Source organism: Desmodus rotundus, chromosome 6, assembly GCF_022682495.2.
Source record: "Desmodus rotundus isolate HL8 chromosome 6, HLdesRot8A.1, whole genome shotgun sequence".
NCBI classification, from domain to species: domain Eukaryota; kingdom Metazoa; phylum Chordata; class Mammalia; order Chiroptera; family Phyllostomidae; genus Desmodus; species Desmodus rotundus.
Window position 1 is genome coordinate 94,787,396 of NC_071392.1, and position 13,933 is coordinate 94,801,328.

At 60.0% G+C, this 13,933-nt stretch overlaps 1 protein-coding gene across 1 annotated transcript in view; it reads right to left on the reverse strand.

Moving 5' to 3' along the window:
- The window catches only part of CDH4 (cadherin 4), a 264,321-nt gene that overhangs the window by 32,889 nt on the left and 217,499 nt on the right, over nt 1-13,933 (reverse strand). Inside the window, exon 5 of the mRNA XM_053927435.2 lies at nt 69-224. Coding sequence (XP_053783410.1) covers nt 69-224 — 156 coding nt within the window. The remainder of the gene's footprint in view (nt 1-68; nt 225-13,933) is intronic.

A 13,933-nucleotide genomic window follows, 5' to 3' on the forward strand; every position in this document is an offset into this window, starting at 1 on the left:
TCTCGCAGCCCGGCACTGGCTCAGCAGTGAGTTCCCTGCACAGTGAGGCCCTGGGTGGAGGTACTCACGTGGTAGGAGGCCCGCTCCTCGCGGTCCATGGGCCGGGTGACGTACATCCGCCCGGACATGGAGTCGATGCTGAAGACCTCCATGGGGGGCTGGTCAGCGCCCACGCCGGTGACACTGTAGCGGATGGGGATGTCGTTGTCCTTGTCTGACCGGATCTGGGGGAGGGCGAGGGAGGAGGGAGTCAGCCAGCAGTGGAGCGGGCCGTGAGTCCTGGACCACACTCCTGCCCTTCTTTCCTGCACAACTGGGGCCTCCGCTGGTGCTTCACTGCACTGCCCATCACCAGGGGCCTTGCTGAGTGCCCCCCAGGACACCACTTTCCACGTGAAAGGCTCTGTGGGGAGCAGGGGATGCACGGCAGGGACACAGGACGTCCCAGGCCCTCATGCGATGCCCCCAATGCCCATCAAACCTCAGAACATGCAAGGGCGAGAAAACAGCAGCCACTACGGGGTTTTGAGGGGGGAAAAGGTGGGGACCCAACACATTTATTTACTCCCTGAGTTCTCATCCACACGGAAAGTCATGGATGAGCTCGGGCGTGCAAAGACAGAGAAAAGAGCCCGTTGTCTTGCTCCTGGGCCGAGACCCTGGAAGGTGGGGGGAGTCAGTCCCTGAGAGGCAACCCACTGCGGCGACCTCAAGAATGGGCTGTGACAGAAATGACGCGGGACCAGCCTGTGGACACAGACGTGTGACGCTGACAATGTCACATGCTAAACATAAACATCAGCATCATTTTCACAGAAACTGTGTCTCCTTGAAGAAACAATGGAACACCGGTGACCTGGGTCCCGAGTACCAGGAGAGCTGGTGCAGACGGGGACCCACGGAGGAGAGGTCAGGAATGGGGTGGGGGGCAGGGAGGGCCGTTCACTCGTCCGTGGGGTGTTGGGGGTAGGGTGCGGGCTGGTGAAGCCCACGTAGCATGTCCCTGCTGACCAGGTGATGGGGTGAGCACAGGTCTTTGGGGACCAACAGAGGACCCCGTGGGAGGAAGGAGATGAACGTCTTTGGTTTGGAGGAAGCCAAAGCCCTCGATGGTGGGGGGTGGGGTGGCAGGATGGAGCCACATCACGGACGCTGAGGAGGGTCACAGGCCTCCCCAAGCGAGGGGACGTGCGAGGAAGCTGCAGAGATTTGAGAGGCATCCCCGAGAGGGTCGGCTTCACAGACTGTTATTCACCAGGGACAGGCCTTTGGAAAACACAACGTTAGTCCTAGTTGGGTGGCTCGATTGGTTGGAGCAGCTGAATACCACACGGTTGCAGGTTCGATCCCCAGTCAGGGCACATACGGGAGGGAACTAATTGATGTTTCTCTCCCTCTCTCTTCTTCTTCTCTAAAATCAGTAGGTAGATCCTCGGGTGAGGATGGGAAAAAAAGCAACTTGGAATCAAAGCCAGGGGACCGTGATCACATGTTAGAATGAAACAGACCACGATGGAAACCTCAGAAAGACTCCACCAAGCGAAACTGAGCAGCACCTCTTACTGGAATAATGCAATTAAAACTTAATGCTACCGCTTAAAGGCGTTTAGGAATTTAAAAACATTCTGAAATAACCCTGCAGTGAAGTAGGAATCAAAACAGCATTTAGCGGCCGTTAAAAAACGGTGACGACAAAGAGACCCGTGGCCTTCGTCCAGAGGCTGCGTGACGGGGAACTGGGCGGTCCGAGTGTTGGGGACCCAACAGAATTAGAACAGAACTCTGTTCTTAAAACAGAATGAGAGCGCCGAGCACTGTGCCCGGAAGGACCGGTGTCCTACGGCAGGACGCAGGGAACCCTGGGCTGCCCAGAAAGACAGGTGTGGAGAAACGGACAGATTCAAGAGCTGCATTAGGGGAGAAAATCCTCAAGAAAACAGAGGCGCCTGTGGCAAGTTTAAGAGCAAAATAAAATGAGAGTTTTCTTTTCTTTGTCTTTAAAACAAATTCCTCATCCAAGGATTTGTCTGTTGATGAGATAAACACGGACTGGTTGCCTGCCACGCGCCCCACCAGGGATTGAACCCACAACCGCCAACCAGCGGAGCCGCCTGACCAGGGAAATGGTTTTCTTCACATTTTACTCTTTATATCCATTGGTAACTCAGTTGGAAATCTTAATAAAGCTGATTTTTTGGAGAAAATACGAAATTTCGATCTCGAGAAAAAAGTCGCGAACCCGCAGAGACCACTGTGCTTTGGGAAATTCCTGCGGGAGGCGCTGCAGGCTCCCGTGAGCGTCCCCAGGGGTTGCTGGGAAGTTTTCCGGAGCAGTGTGCTCGAGAGGAACGCCACCCTCCCTCCCGGTCTCCTGTGTCCTCCCAGACGCTGAGAACGCAAGTAAGACAGTGCGAGTGACCGCCGTTCAGATGTGGGCGTGGCAGCAAGTGGGACTCAACTGTCGAGCACGAGGCCCTCGTCGAGTGGGGGCGGAGGGGGCACCGTGTCCAACGTGAGAGTCCCCAGGAGAGGCACCAGCAAAGCAGCTGCAGGGGTGTCGATGTTCTCTCTGCACGTAGGTCGACAATGTCCCGACTTCAAAGGGACTGAGTTTTCTGGCGCCACTTTCTCCTGCAGCATGGTGACTGTCACAGACAAGGTCCCTGAGGCTCCCTGATGAGCGCCCCGACGAGGACCATCCCTGCCAGCTGAGCTCGTGCCAAAAAACATCCCCCCACCCCCCAAAAAAACTCCTGGCTCAGAAACTTCTTCAGGAACTTCTTTCCCGAGCCAGCATGTACCGGTGACGCAAGGGGCCCCCAGCCCCCTGCGGACATGAGTTGGGGGCAAGGACGCCAGCTGCCCCTGCGTGTTTAAGAGCGGCTCCCTCGCAGCAGGACGGGAAACAGGAAATGCCCATTCCCTACAGGAGGGGGCGCAGGCTTCCCCTGAGCGGGTGTCGGGTCAGTCAGTGCGAGCCGGCCGCGGTCTCCTCATGTGCACGTGTGTACTCGCTCGTGCGCACACACACTCCCGTACACACACAGGCCACGTGCACACACAGCTGGAGAGCAGCGTCTTGGCTCAGGGCTTCCCTCTCTGACCCCCTCACTCCACTGTCCGGCAGGGTTCTCTCCCTGGCTCTGCCCCGAATAGCGCCCATCAAACCGGGCTTCAGGCCACGGTCTGGGCACAGAAGCCACCCCTGTGCTGTCCCCTTGGCCATAGAAACCCTTGAACTTGGCTTTTCTCACGTCAGCAGAGCCATCCCTGCCTCCTCCCATTGGAGGTGATGTGCTGGGTCCTGGCCTCCGCCTCCTGCCTGGCTGTCTCACTCATGGCGCTGGCATCCCGGGACAAGGCTCCAGCCCTCCTTTCTCCCCCGCCTCTCACTGCCCACCAGGTAGTGCCCTCCAGACAGAATGGCTGCCCCGACCAGCCCTGGTCAGGCAGCCGGGCGGGGACTCAGGCAGACGACCTCCAAGCTGAGGAGATTTCTGGAGACCTGGTTCTGTCCCCGGGGGGTCGGTGCACAGAAAGGAGGACCTCTGTGGCTGAGATCTGTCTGCTTTCCTCCCACGGAGAGTTTGCATCAAGAAGATTTGGCCACCAGGGAAACGGGGCGAAAGCCAGCAAGTCTAGGCCAGGGAAAGGAAGGCCCGTCCTCGGCCGCCAGGGCTGGGCTGGCCCCTGGGTGCCTGGAGAGCAGCTTAAAGGAGCCCAAGCTCTGTGCGGAGAGATGGGAACTGAGGGATTCATGTAAATAGTCAAGGCTCGCTGCTTGGGAGAGACCAGTCCTACCTTCCGGGAGTGCGGAAGGTTCTAGAAGGGTTGGTGAGTTCAGAGGCTCATCTGACTGCAGGTGTGGAGCAGGGCGCTGGGAGCACACAGTGGGCCCCCACGAGACACAGGCCACTGTGCACTGGGAGGAGGGGGGCGGGTGAGCCGGGGCTGTGGTCCTGGGGACAGGGGCCTGGGCGGGCGGATGACTCGCTGCCAAGCAGCTCCCCCTACACTCTCTGGGCCCATCTTTCACAGGGAAATTTAATTATGGAACTGCTGAAAAGAACCCACCACACATTTAAGAGATTTTATTTTTTTGCAGAGAAATCTCATTACGTTTTGACCACTGGGCCGCATTTGCTTAACTCTCCGGGCACCATTCAGTGAGGCCGGCTGAAACCCGGGCGCGGCACGGCGGGCTCTTTGCTCCAGCTCTGCGAACTCCCCGAGCCCTCCCGCAGTTCGCTGCGTTAAGAAGAAATACTGTGCGAATGAATTCACCAGACCAGGGGACACGGCAGGCAGGCCGCAGGGCCGTGAACAAAGGAGGCAGACAGGCATTTCCATCACACGCCTCCCTTTTATGGCGCCGCTGAGAGTTCTGCTGCTTTGCATTTCTTATTGAGGGCACAACAGATGGTGAAAGGTTAGTTTAAAGGGATGTCTGCATTAAAATAACTTACGGCGCTGGCGACTGCGGTCACCCGGGGACGTCTGCGTGGAGGGCCGCTCTCGTCCTCAGCAGAGGCCGGCCGGACTGATGGATTCTGGAAGAATCCCCCCAAGGAGGAGTATTTGCCTGATTTCAAGTGAACTTGAAACTGGAGAAAAGTCACCACCCGTGATTTCGCATGCGAACACCTTAGAGATTTCCCCCCGAAGCACCGAAGGACAGAACGGGGCGGGGTGACCATCTCACCCAGACTCAGCCAACCGGGAGGACGGCAGGTGGCAGGCTGTGCCCTGGCCCCTACTTCCCCGGGGCCTTTCAGCTGCGCCCCCCTCAGCCCGCCCCCCACGCTGTGTGTCTCTGTGTGCCGGCCCCAGCTGGACAGCCACCGCCCTGGCCCCTGCAGCCCAGAGGCTAGGAGGATTAGAGGTGTCTACAGCAGGGGCTGCCTGTTGGTGGAGTGTGATGAGGGGTGTTCAGTGAGGACAGGGTCAGCGAGAGACCGGGTGGAAGGACTTAGGGGTCCCATAGAGAAAGTCAGGGTGCAGTGGGGTGTTTGGTTTTGCCCATTGCCGTGCACGGTTGCTGGACATGCTCACGCACACGTGCACACGTGTGTGCATCGTGCATGTGACTGGCTCGCTTAGGTGAGAGTGGGTCTGCCTGCTGCGGCTGAGCCTTCCGTGACTCCCGGGCCGGCGTCCTATGGACGCCGTCCAAACCCTGCGGTTCGTCTTTGCCGCGAGGATGGATGGGATTCTGTAGGGAAGAGCCTTAGCTCTTCCCCTCCTGAGATACTAAACGCAGAGATCTTCTGAGAAAACAGAATGTGAACGGTCGTTTCGACCACCTGCCGGGACGCAGGCGGCGGGCTGCCAAGAAGGGAGCGCAGAGATGAGAGACTATTTCACGGAAATGCCTGCTCGTGGCCATGGCCGTGGCCTCAGCTGGTCCTGCCGGCTGCCCTCCAGCGGGGCGGCTTGGTTTTCCTGTGCAGAGTCGGGGTCAGTTCAGGCTCACATGCTCTACACCACGCCCGCCCGCCTGAACACACACAACAGTCTTGGTCCCCAAGGACGGCATGGCCAGGCCTGGCACTGTGCACACAATAGGTGCTCAGTAATTACTGGGTGAACCGATGAAATGGACACACTGCCCGGGAGGAGGGGTGGGCAGACAATCAAACCGTCGACCAGGGACACGTCAGGGGCTGTAGGGAAACCTGAGGCTGCGTGGGGCAGCAAGGGCTTCTGGGTGGAGGAGGACTTCACAGACAGAGCGGAGGGAGGGGGCCAGAGGGGTGCTAGGTGGGGGCCGGGTGGGCGGCAGGCGGGCAGGGCAAAGATGGGGCCTCTCTCCAGGCACCGTGGCCACTGCATCAGGGAGAAAGATGATGAATGGAGCAACAGGGAGGGAAAGTAGAACAGAAAGGGAGGGTCAGGAGAGAAGCGAGGCCAGTGTGGGGAGCCGAACGTGGAGCCCCACTCTGCAGAGGACAGCTGGGACTCTGCCCCCAGCCCCGAACTCCCAGAGCGCCAGTCCCTCCACCGTCTGGTCCAGCCTGTCCTGCTGATGGGGAGCCTGAGGCCCCTGGAGTCCTATCCTGGCCATGCCCCCTCCCTAAGGAGCCCCCAAAAGCAGCGAGGAAACCATGGAGGGGGATGCTGAGCCCGGGAGGTCCCCCCAGGGCCACCTGACTCTCGGCCGGAGCCTCCAGCCCTGTCCCTGCTCTGGGTATATGACTCATGTGTACTGGGACTGCTGAAGCCCCAGGTTCCCCGACGCCTCTGTGCCTCCAAGGCCCAGTACCGGAACTTCCCTTTAATTGCCTTTGAAAGCGATGGTGGAATTGTTGGCAAGTCCTCCGCTTGCCTCTTTTGGCTCCTTGCGAAGTTCAATGTGCAAGCCCTTTGCTGTGGCCCCGGGCGAGTGGCAAGATGCAGCCACAGCGAGTGGCTCCCATCAAATTAGTGGGACCACCACAGGGTGCTGGTGACTGAGGACTGTCCTCGCTTCACCCCAGCTCTTCCTTGATTCCTGAGCATCTCTTTAAGGGGCTGGAGGACGCCTGTCAGCTGGTGCTTTGTGACACCCGTTCCCTGCACGGGGAAGTTCAGCCTTTGACTACTTTTGACTCGGTCCCCGACACAAGCAGGGAGCCCCAGACCGAGATGGGGACAGGCATCTGCTGTCTCGTGTTGGCACCAGCGCACACCGCCACCCACGATTTCTTCAGCTTCATAAATCATGAGAAAACCTTCCAAGTCATATGGACACTAATGAGGCTATGAGTGTGTTCCCATGAAATTGGCTGGGGGTAGGGAGCGAATGAACTGCTTCTCGGAAGTGCCCTTCAGGTGGTACCAGATGAACAAGGGCAGCAGCTACTGAATTTTGGGTGTGGGACGCAGAGGACGTGACTGCTGACAGTGGGGACGGCCAAAGTGGCCATCGCCAGCTTTCCTGGTGACAGAGGCCCAATTCCTCTGGGGGGGATCATTGCTCCCCCATTGGGAGTGGTCTTGGGGACACAGTCAGGTACGGGACACCCCCTGGCCTGCAGGCCGGCCCATGAGCCATGGGGGACCATTGGCTTCTCTCTTTCAAATGTGGATCTTGAATCAAGAATGAATCAGGGGCAAGTCAGGCTGCCCCCCATCCCCGCCCCCACCCTGCACACTGCCTGCCAGCACCCAGAGCCCTGGGGACACCAGCTGGCTGGCCTCTCCTTCCAGCCCGTGTGCAGCCCTGGTGTCCTGGCAGGGCTCTTTCTGCTCAGAGTAGCTGAACTTGCGTCCCATCCAGCACCAAGGGCCGAGTGCCCACCTCTCCCAGCAGATGGGGGCGGAGCCCTGTGAGCTGGGGCCGAGTTGTGAGCTGGGTCAGTGAACCAGGGCTCAGGCTGCCCGTGGCCGAGGAGCAGAGGCAGCAGAAGCATCACCATGGGGACGACCGTGGATGCCTCCACAGCCAGCGCACAGCGCTGGGCGTTGTCGGAGGCACGTGGTGCAGAGAGAGACTCACTCACCCGCCACACAGCTCTACAAGCAGCGCCAGTAACATGAGACCCTCCCCCATCACAAACAAGGAAACTGAGGCACAGGGAGGTCAAGTTGCTGGCCCAAGGTCACCCAGCTCCTAGCACCCGAGCTGGGTCCACACCCAGAGGTCTTCCCTGAGCCCGGGTTCTGACGCTCTGGGCCGTCTGTCTCAGTGGAGCTGACGCAGAGTGCAGTGGGCGGATCTGCCAGGCCTGCGGGCAGCAGCAACGCCCACTGCACCTCGAGACCCAGCCCGGGCCAGGAGGTGCCCCCAGGGACGTCGAGGTGGACAGGGTGCCAGGTGTAGGGCCTGTGCCCCTTCCCAATGACTCTGGACGCCTCCAGCGCCCCCGCCCGGCCCCACTGCAGAGCACTTGCTGATCCAGCTGTGCTTCGTCCCCGCATTTACTTAGCAGAGAGAGCACATCTCACTTCCCAAAGGCTTTGTGTGAACCGGCCACGTAAACAGGCCACGTGCACTATTCTTATGCCGCCAGACAGTTAAGTGGACACCCAAGGAGTCAGCCACTCAGCCGGGTGCAAGGCACACGTTCGTGCTGAAAACGCTGTGCCGGCTATGACGAACGTGGGTGGGAGGTGCCAGCGGTGCCCGTTCGAACGCCCATCCCCCGCGTGTCAGCGCATGTTTCCCCTGTCATCCCAGTGACCACGTAATCCGGGCCACCTTCACGTGGCGTCATGGGCTTTGACTCAGCTGGCCCCACCACGGCCCCTCCTTTGTGGCGGAGAGACCCCCGGGGAGGGTGGGGGCTGGCAGGGGGGCCGCAGCCCTGCAGGGCGGCTGTGCTCCGCTCTCTGCACCATCTGACAAGAAGTCGGGCAGACCCTGGCTTCTGAGTCGGGGTGTGTCTGAGGGGCATGGCAGTGCCCCCCGACTGTGCGGGCCGGCTCCTGCCTCAAGGAGGGCAGAGGTGTGAGGTCTAGCGGGCCTTGGGTTGGAGGTCTTGGGGTTTGGTCACATCTGAGTGTGGACTGCATCTGGCCTGAGCCGGCCTGGTCGCGTGCAGGGCGTTTGGCAAACGCAAGATGGGGCGTGAGGACACGCTGAGGCCACGGCTGTGGGCCCTGCAAGTGAGGCTGAGTGAGGTGTTTGGTTCTGACAGGGACTCCTGCTTCCCTACTGCAGGGGCAGACGACACAGTGGTCCTGTGAATGGCGGCCCACCCCACGGGCTCTCTTTGTCCCACAGTTTTTATAAGCATTTAGATTTTTTGGCTCCTCTTGAAAAAGTGGGATGTCTGGGCCCATGGCAATACCCAGTGGGGCTGAGAAGTACCCTCTTTTCTGGGGTACCTGCTGTTGTGTCCACCGCAGTCCCCACCGTGCCCTATTGTATTACATCAAGCCGGGCCCTGGGCACCGTGAAACCCCCCTCAGCCTCGGCTCCCACAGAGCACCTACTTGGGCTTGACTCTTACAGTTTAACCACAGGCGGGTGGCTGTTGACATGAGGGACACCAGTCCTTCAAGATCCCCTCAGGCTGGCCTGGTGCTGGTCTGGGGGGGCTCAGAGCTGCGGGATCAAAAACCGGCCACTATTTTAGCTCTGCTCTCTCTCTGGCCCTTGAATCCGGGTCCAAACTCAAGACAATGTTTGGCGAGATGTCAGCGCTTCCCCTGAAATCTCATGCATGCTTTACCACAGGTGCCGCCAACCAGTGAGACTCAGGGTGACCCAGCTTCTGGAATGAGGCAGCGATGAGTGACGCGGGGTGGCCCTGCAGCCGGGGTCCAGGGGCCTGGGACTCTGGTCCCCGCCTGGAACAGTTAGTTTACGTGTCAGGCTGGTGGGCCGCAGGGAGCCTGGGCATTTGCTCAAACACCCCCCGGGTGTTCTGAATGAGGCTGATGTTTCCATCAGGGGACGGGGGAGAGCAGACTGCTCTCCCTGAAGTGCTGGGCCAGGTGCGATCAGTCGAAGCCTGAAAAGAACAAAGATGTCCTGCCTTCCTCAAGCATGGGGCAGGGGGTTCTCCAGCACACGGCCTTCGGACGCCATGCCTGCCGTCGCCTCCCCGTGCCTGCAGCCTGCACATGGCAGGCTTTGTTCGCACGGCCAGCCTCCGTCACTGCGGGGGCCAGTTCCTTGTAACGAATCTCTCTCTGCTTCACACGTCCCGTCGGTCTGCGTCTCTGAGAAGTCTGGCTCATGTGCCGTCTTCCCTCCCCACCTGCATGGATGGGCCGGTTGCTTGGTGGTGCCGCTTGCCAGGAGGGCTATGCGTGACCTTCAGCCCGCTGCCCTGGCAGTTTTGTGTTCACCGGTCACAGAGGTGGGGTGCGCATCTCCTGTTGTGTCTGGGGTCTGACTAGCAGCAGGTGGTCCTCATCCATCAGGGACAGGGATGTGGGGGCAGCTGGCCCCTCTGACAAGCCCAGGGGACTTTGGTTGGCCATGCCTGACGGGAGCTGAACCTTCCCACCAACCACTTGGCGAAGCCTGCACATTGCACAGTGACACCCTGAGGGGACGCCCTCCTGTGCCTCCTCGGAGAGGGTGCCACCCACCAGCCCCGCCCTTTGAGGACCTGGGCGGGGGCTGGACCACACCTGTGCTGTGCTCCTCCCCCTCAGAGGCCCTGGGAACTACAGGTGTATCAGGGTACTTCCCCTTTTGGTGAGTTTTTATTTCAGCACCGCAATAAAAATTCCGATAATCTCAACCCGGCGGTAACTCTGCTCTGGAGACACGACGACCTCCTCCTGCTCCTGCTGTCATCAGAGGCTCCACAGCCACACTCACGACACAGGACAAGATGGCCACAGCGCTGAAATGGGTCCACGGTAAAGGCTTCTCTTGCACGAGTGATTTTTCTAGGCATCCACATGCTTTTTATGCTGTTCCCGTGTAATAAACAGAATTCGTCAACACGTGAGAGCGCCGACCTTGGCGTTTGAAGGCACAGTTGCTGCAAATAGGTGAGTTATTAATGAGAGGATATCTCAAATTAAAACTGCCAAGCCTCGCCTTTCTCCCTAAAGGAAGGAAATAAAATACCTAGTCACTCTTGGAGCCCAAGGAGCTGGGAAGGAACCTGCGTGAGGAGCCTCCTTGGGTGCGGATGTGCATGGGAGCATGGCTGATGTGCGGTCCCACCCTTCTGCTTCCCTGTGTCTCACCACTGCAGCTAGAATCATGCCAACTATTTGCTGTCCCAGACTCCCTTGAGCCTCCAGCTGATCTGGGACCAATCTCTGGATGAGCCATGAGGGATAGTCTGTGGGGAATCCTGGATATTTTAGCTTTCCTGACAACAAGCATGAAAAGAAGTGGACAAGATGGCAGGCACGTTGGCAGCACTTTTGCAACCAGAGGACAGAACCCCCCCCCCCCCCCCCCCCCCAGCTAAGGTGGTAGAGTCAGGAAATAAAGGGTGAGTGAGTCCTTGAGAGCGTTAGTGAGCTAGGGAACCATCACTAGCCCCTCTTCACTTCTCATAACACGAAATAAAGGTGGAGTGCTCAGGCCTCTGCAGGTTGGACACTCTGTTCCTTGTAAGGAAAGCAGCCCGTGGGGGCAGAGGAGCAGGGCATTCTTGCCATGAGGCTCTCACCAGGAGAGCAGGGGCTGGCCGGCCAACCACAGGGTCTGCTTCCGAGGTGAACAAGGCTCCCTGTGCTTGGAGAGCCTGTGAGGCTCCCACTCGGCCGGCTCCACACACTCGCGACCATCCCAGTGAGGTGTCCGGAGGAGGCATGGCCGCTCGCAGGCCCGGTCGGCAGGCGCGCACGCCCTAGGAGTTTCCTTGGGAGAGCGCAGAGTCTCTGGAAAACGCACTGCAGACGCAGAGGCCCTGCCCTGCCCCGGCCCTGCCCTCTCAGAAGCACTGTTGGGGGCTGAGATGCGGCTGAAATGCTCTGCGAAGGACCATCTTCTGGGAAATGGAGATGAAGTCGGTGTAGGCAGGTCCACAGAGCCCAGACTTCGGTGGCGGGGCTGGGAGGAGCCAGAGGCCCATCTGGGCAGGTCCGAGGTCTGATGGGGGCACCTGGGAGCTGCTGTGGTGCCACCCTCAGCAAGTTCCAGGGGCCTGTCCCCGACTGCTCTCCAGCAGGCCCGGAGGGGGAAGGCGGACGAGGTGGAGGAATTTTCAAACCCACTGCTGGCTTGTGTCATGAATTAGGGGAACCTGTAAGGTCATGGGTGGGGGGCAGAGACGTGCCGAGAAGCTACCCAGAGAGCTGGTCCGCACCTTCTGTTCCTTGGTCCCTGATAGTCACCAGAGGGGTCAGGAACACTGCCAGGCCCTCATGGGAGACAAAGCAACTTCCCACACTTGTGCTTCACACCTGGGGGCTGGAGGGTAGCCCCACCTGACTACAGCCTGAGAAGGAGCCGAGCGGGGGAGGACAGTGGGCCCCGCTCCGGGGGGTGGGGAGGCTAGACCACCTGGAAGTCTGCGACCCAGGCCCGGAGCCGGGCGAGGGTTGAGGTCTCCTACAGATGCGAGAGCAGGCGGCAGAATCGGGTTGGGGACATAAATGGGCCCTGCAAGCCCAGGCTCGGTGGTGAGGAAACAGCGTGCTGGGGAGCCGAGGACAACCTGTGGCCAGTGTCCGGCCAGCCAAGACCGCCGTGGCCGCGGGTTGCGGTCTGTTTGGAGAACTTCTGGGCTGTTGGCACCTGAGGCGACATGACCTGTGTCCATGACCCTCTAGGCTCCACCAGACTCCACCACCCCCTCCCACTGGGGACGGGCTCCTGCCGAGGGCTGGCCGGTCTCCGGAAGCCAAGGGGTCACCTTCTAGTTCCAGCTACAAGCCCCGTTCCTGCCGGCGCCAGGGCCAACATCCTTGTCAGGAAAGTAATGGGGAAAGCAGGTACACAGGGCAAGTGGGTTTTTAGGTTGGGAGAGGTGGCCGCACCTCCAGAAATGACCTCCCCTTCCCCGTGTTTCCTTCCTCCCAAGGCTGCTGCGCAGACCGAGCACCCTTTCCCGGGACGGTGGCTCCACAGCAGAGCCACACGTGAGCCTCTCAGGGACTCCAGCCGGGGGGCCGCCACAGAAAGCCCCCACTTTGCTTCCTGAGGTTCCTGGGTTTCGGGCGACGTGAAGCTCCTCCGTGCCAAGGCTGAGTGGAACCGCTCCTTCGAACCCCCTTTTGTACACCAGGGCGGCGGAGGCTTTAGTTAGTAAGCACAGGCCCCGAGGCGGCTGGAGACCTGAGCCGGAGGAGCGGATCCGGGGGCCAGCCGCCTCTGCTGGCGCCTTCCTTTCCTGGCCAGGAGTGTTTTGCATTCGATAATCTAGGATTAACAGTTTCAAAGACTTAACATCAGAAAACCAGTGCTTCTTCAGCTTTCCTTCTCCCGTGGAATCTCCCTGGCTGTGGCCTCTGGGGCCTGGAACATGCTGGCCAAGCCTCTAAGAGGTTCGCCACCCCCTGTGCTGCAAGGCGGGTTCCAGGGAAGCAGGTTTCCCATGCGGGGGTCAGGCGGCTGAGGACCAAGGAGTTTAATTCAGGGCGTCCATCCTCCCGAGGACTTGGGGGGCTGCCCTCTCCTGTGGGCCCACGTGTGGTCACGGGAACAGGAGCTGCTGGAATCACTACAGCTGTCATCTGGGGGCTGTGCCAATGCGTCAGGGTCACAAAGCACGGTGTACCATGTGACAAGGCCTTGTCACCTAAGGGGGGGGTGACCCCAGGGCCGCCGCTCTGAGGCCAATTCGCCCTGGAGGCTTGGCCATCAGGGGAGAAGGCCTTGGTGGGTTGCATAGCCCAAGCCCTTTCTGCTGGGAATCCCTCCCTGTCCCCAGCGCCCTCGGGCACACCCTAGGTCCATTTAGCACATTCCGGGAATCTTCCGGCATCCTTTTCACTGGTTCTGAGGCCCTGGGCTGCTGCAAAACCAGGCAGGCGGTCGCTGGGTTACGGACGGGAAGAAACCGGGTTCTGGAGCTGCGTCCTGCACCCATGCCTGTGGTCACACGGGCACTGGACGCCCTGCGCGGGGCACACGGGATGCCTGCCGTGGGAGGTGAAGGAGCATCGACCTTCACTGGGGTCTTCATGCAGAGAAACGACAGTGTGGAGACTGCCCCGGGCCCCCAGGGCAGGAAAGTGCTGCCTTGGAAATGTTCGCTCGGTGGCACCCACGAGGATGCGCAGTCGCTGCCCCCGGAGGGGCGGGGTCAGGAATTTAGGAAGCCTCCAAAGTGACGGACACCCCCGGGTCTCGAATGTGTATTTCGTGGGTATTCCTTTTTCGGGGGCTCATTTCCACACCACTGCAAAGCAGGGTTCAATCGCTCACAGCAAAGTGCGTGCGGAACCAGAGCTCTGCCTTCCGTCTCCTGCACAGTGAGATTTCTGCAAGTTACTTTGGGGGCCTGCCGTGCACGGTGTGGGAGGCGGGGTGTGCACCAGCTCCTGGGTGGGGGGCAGCAGACACCTGACACCAGACACCAGGGGCTGT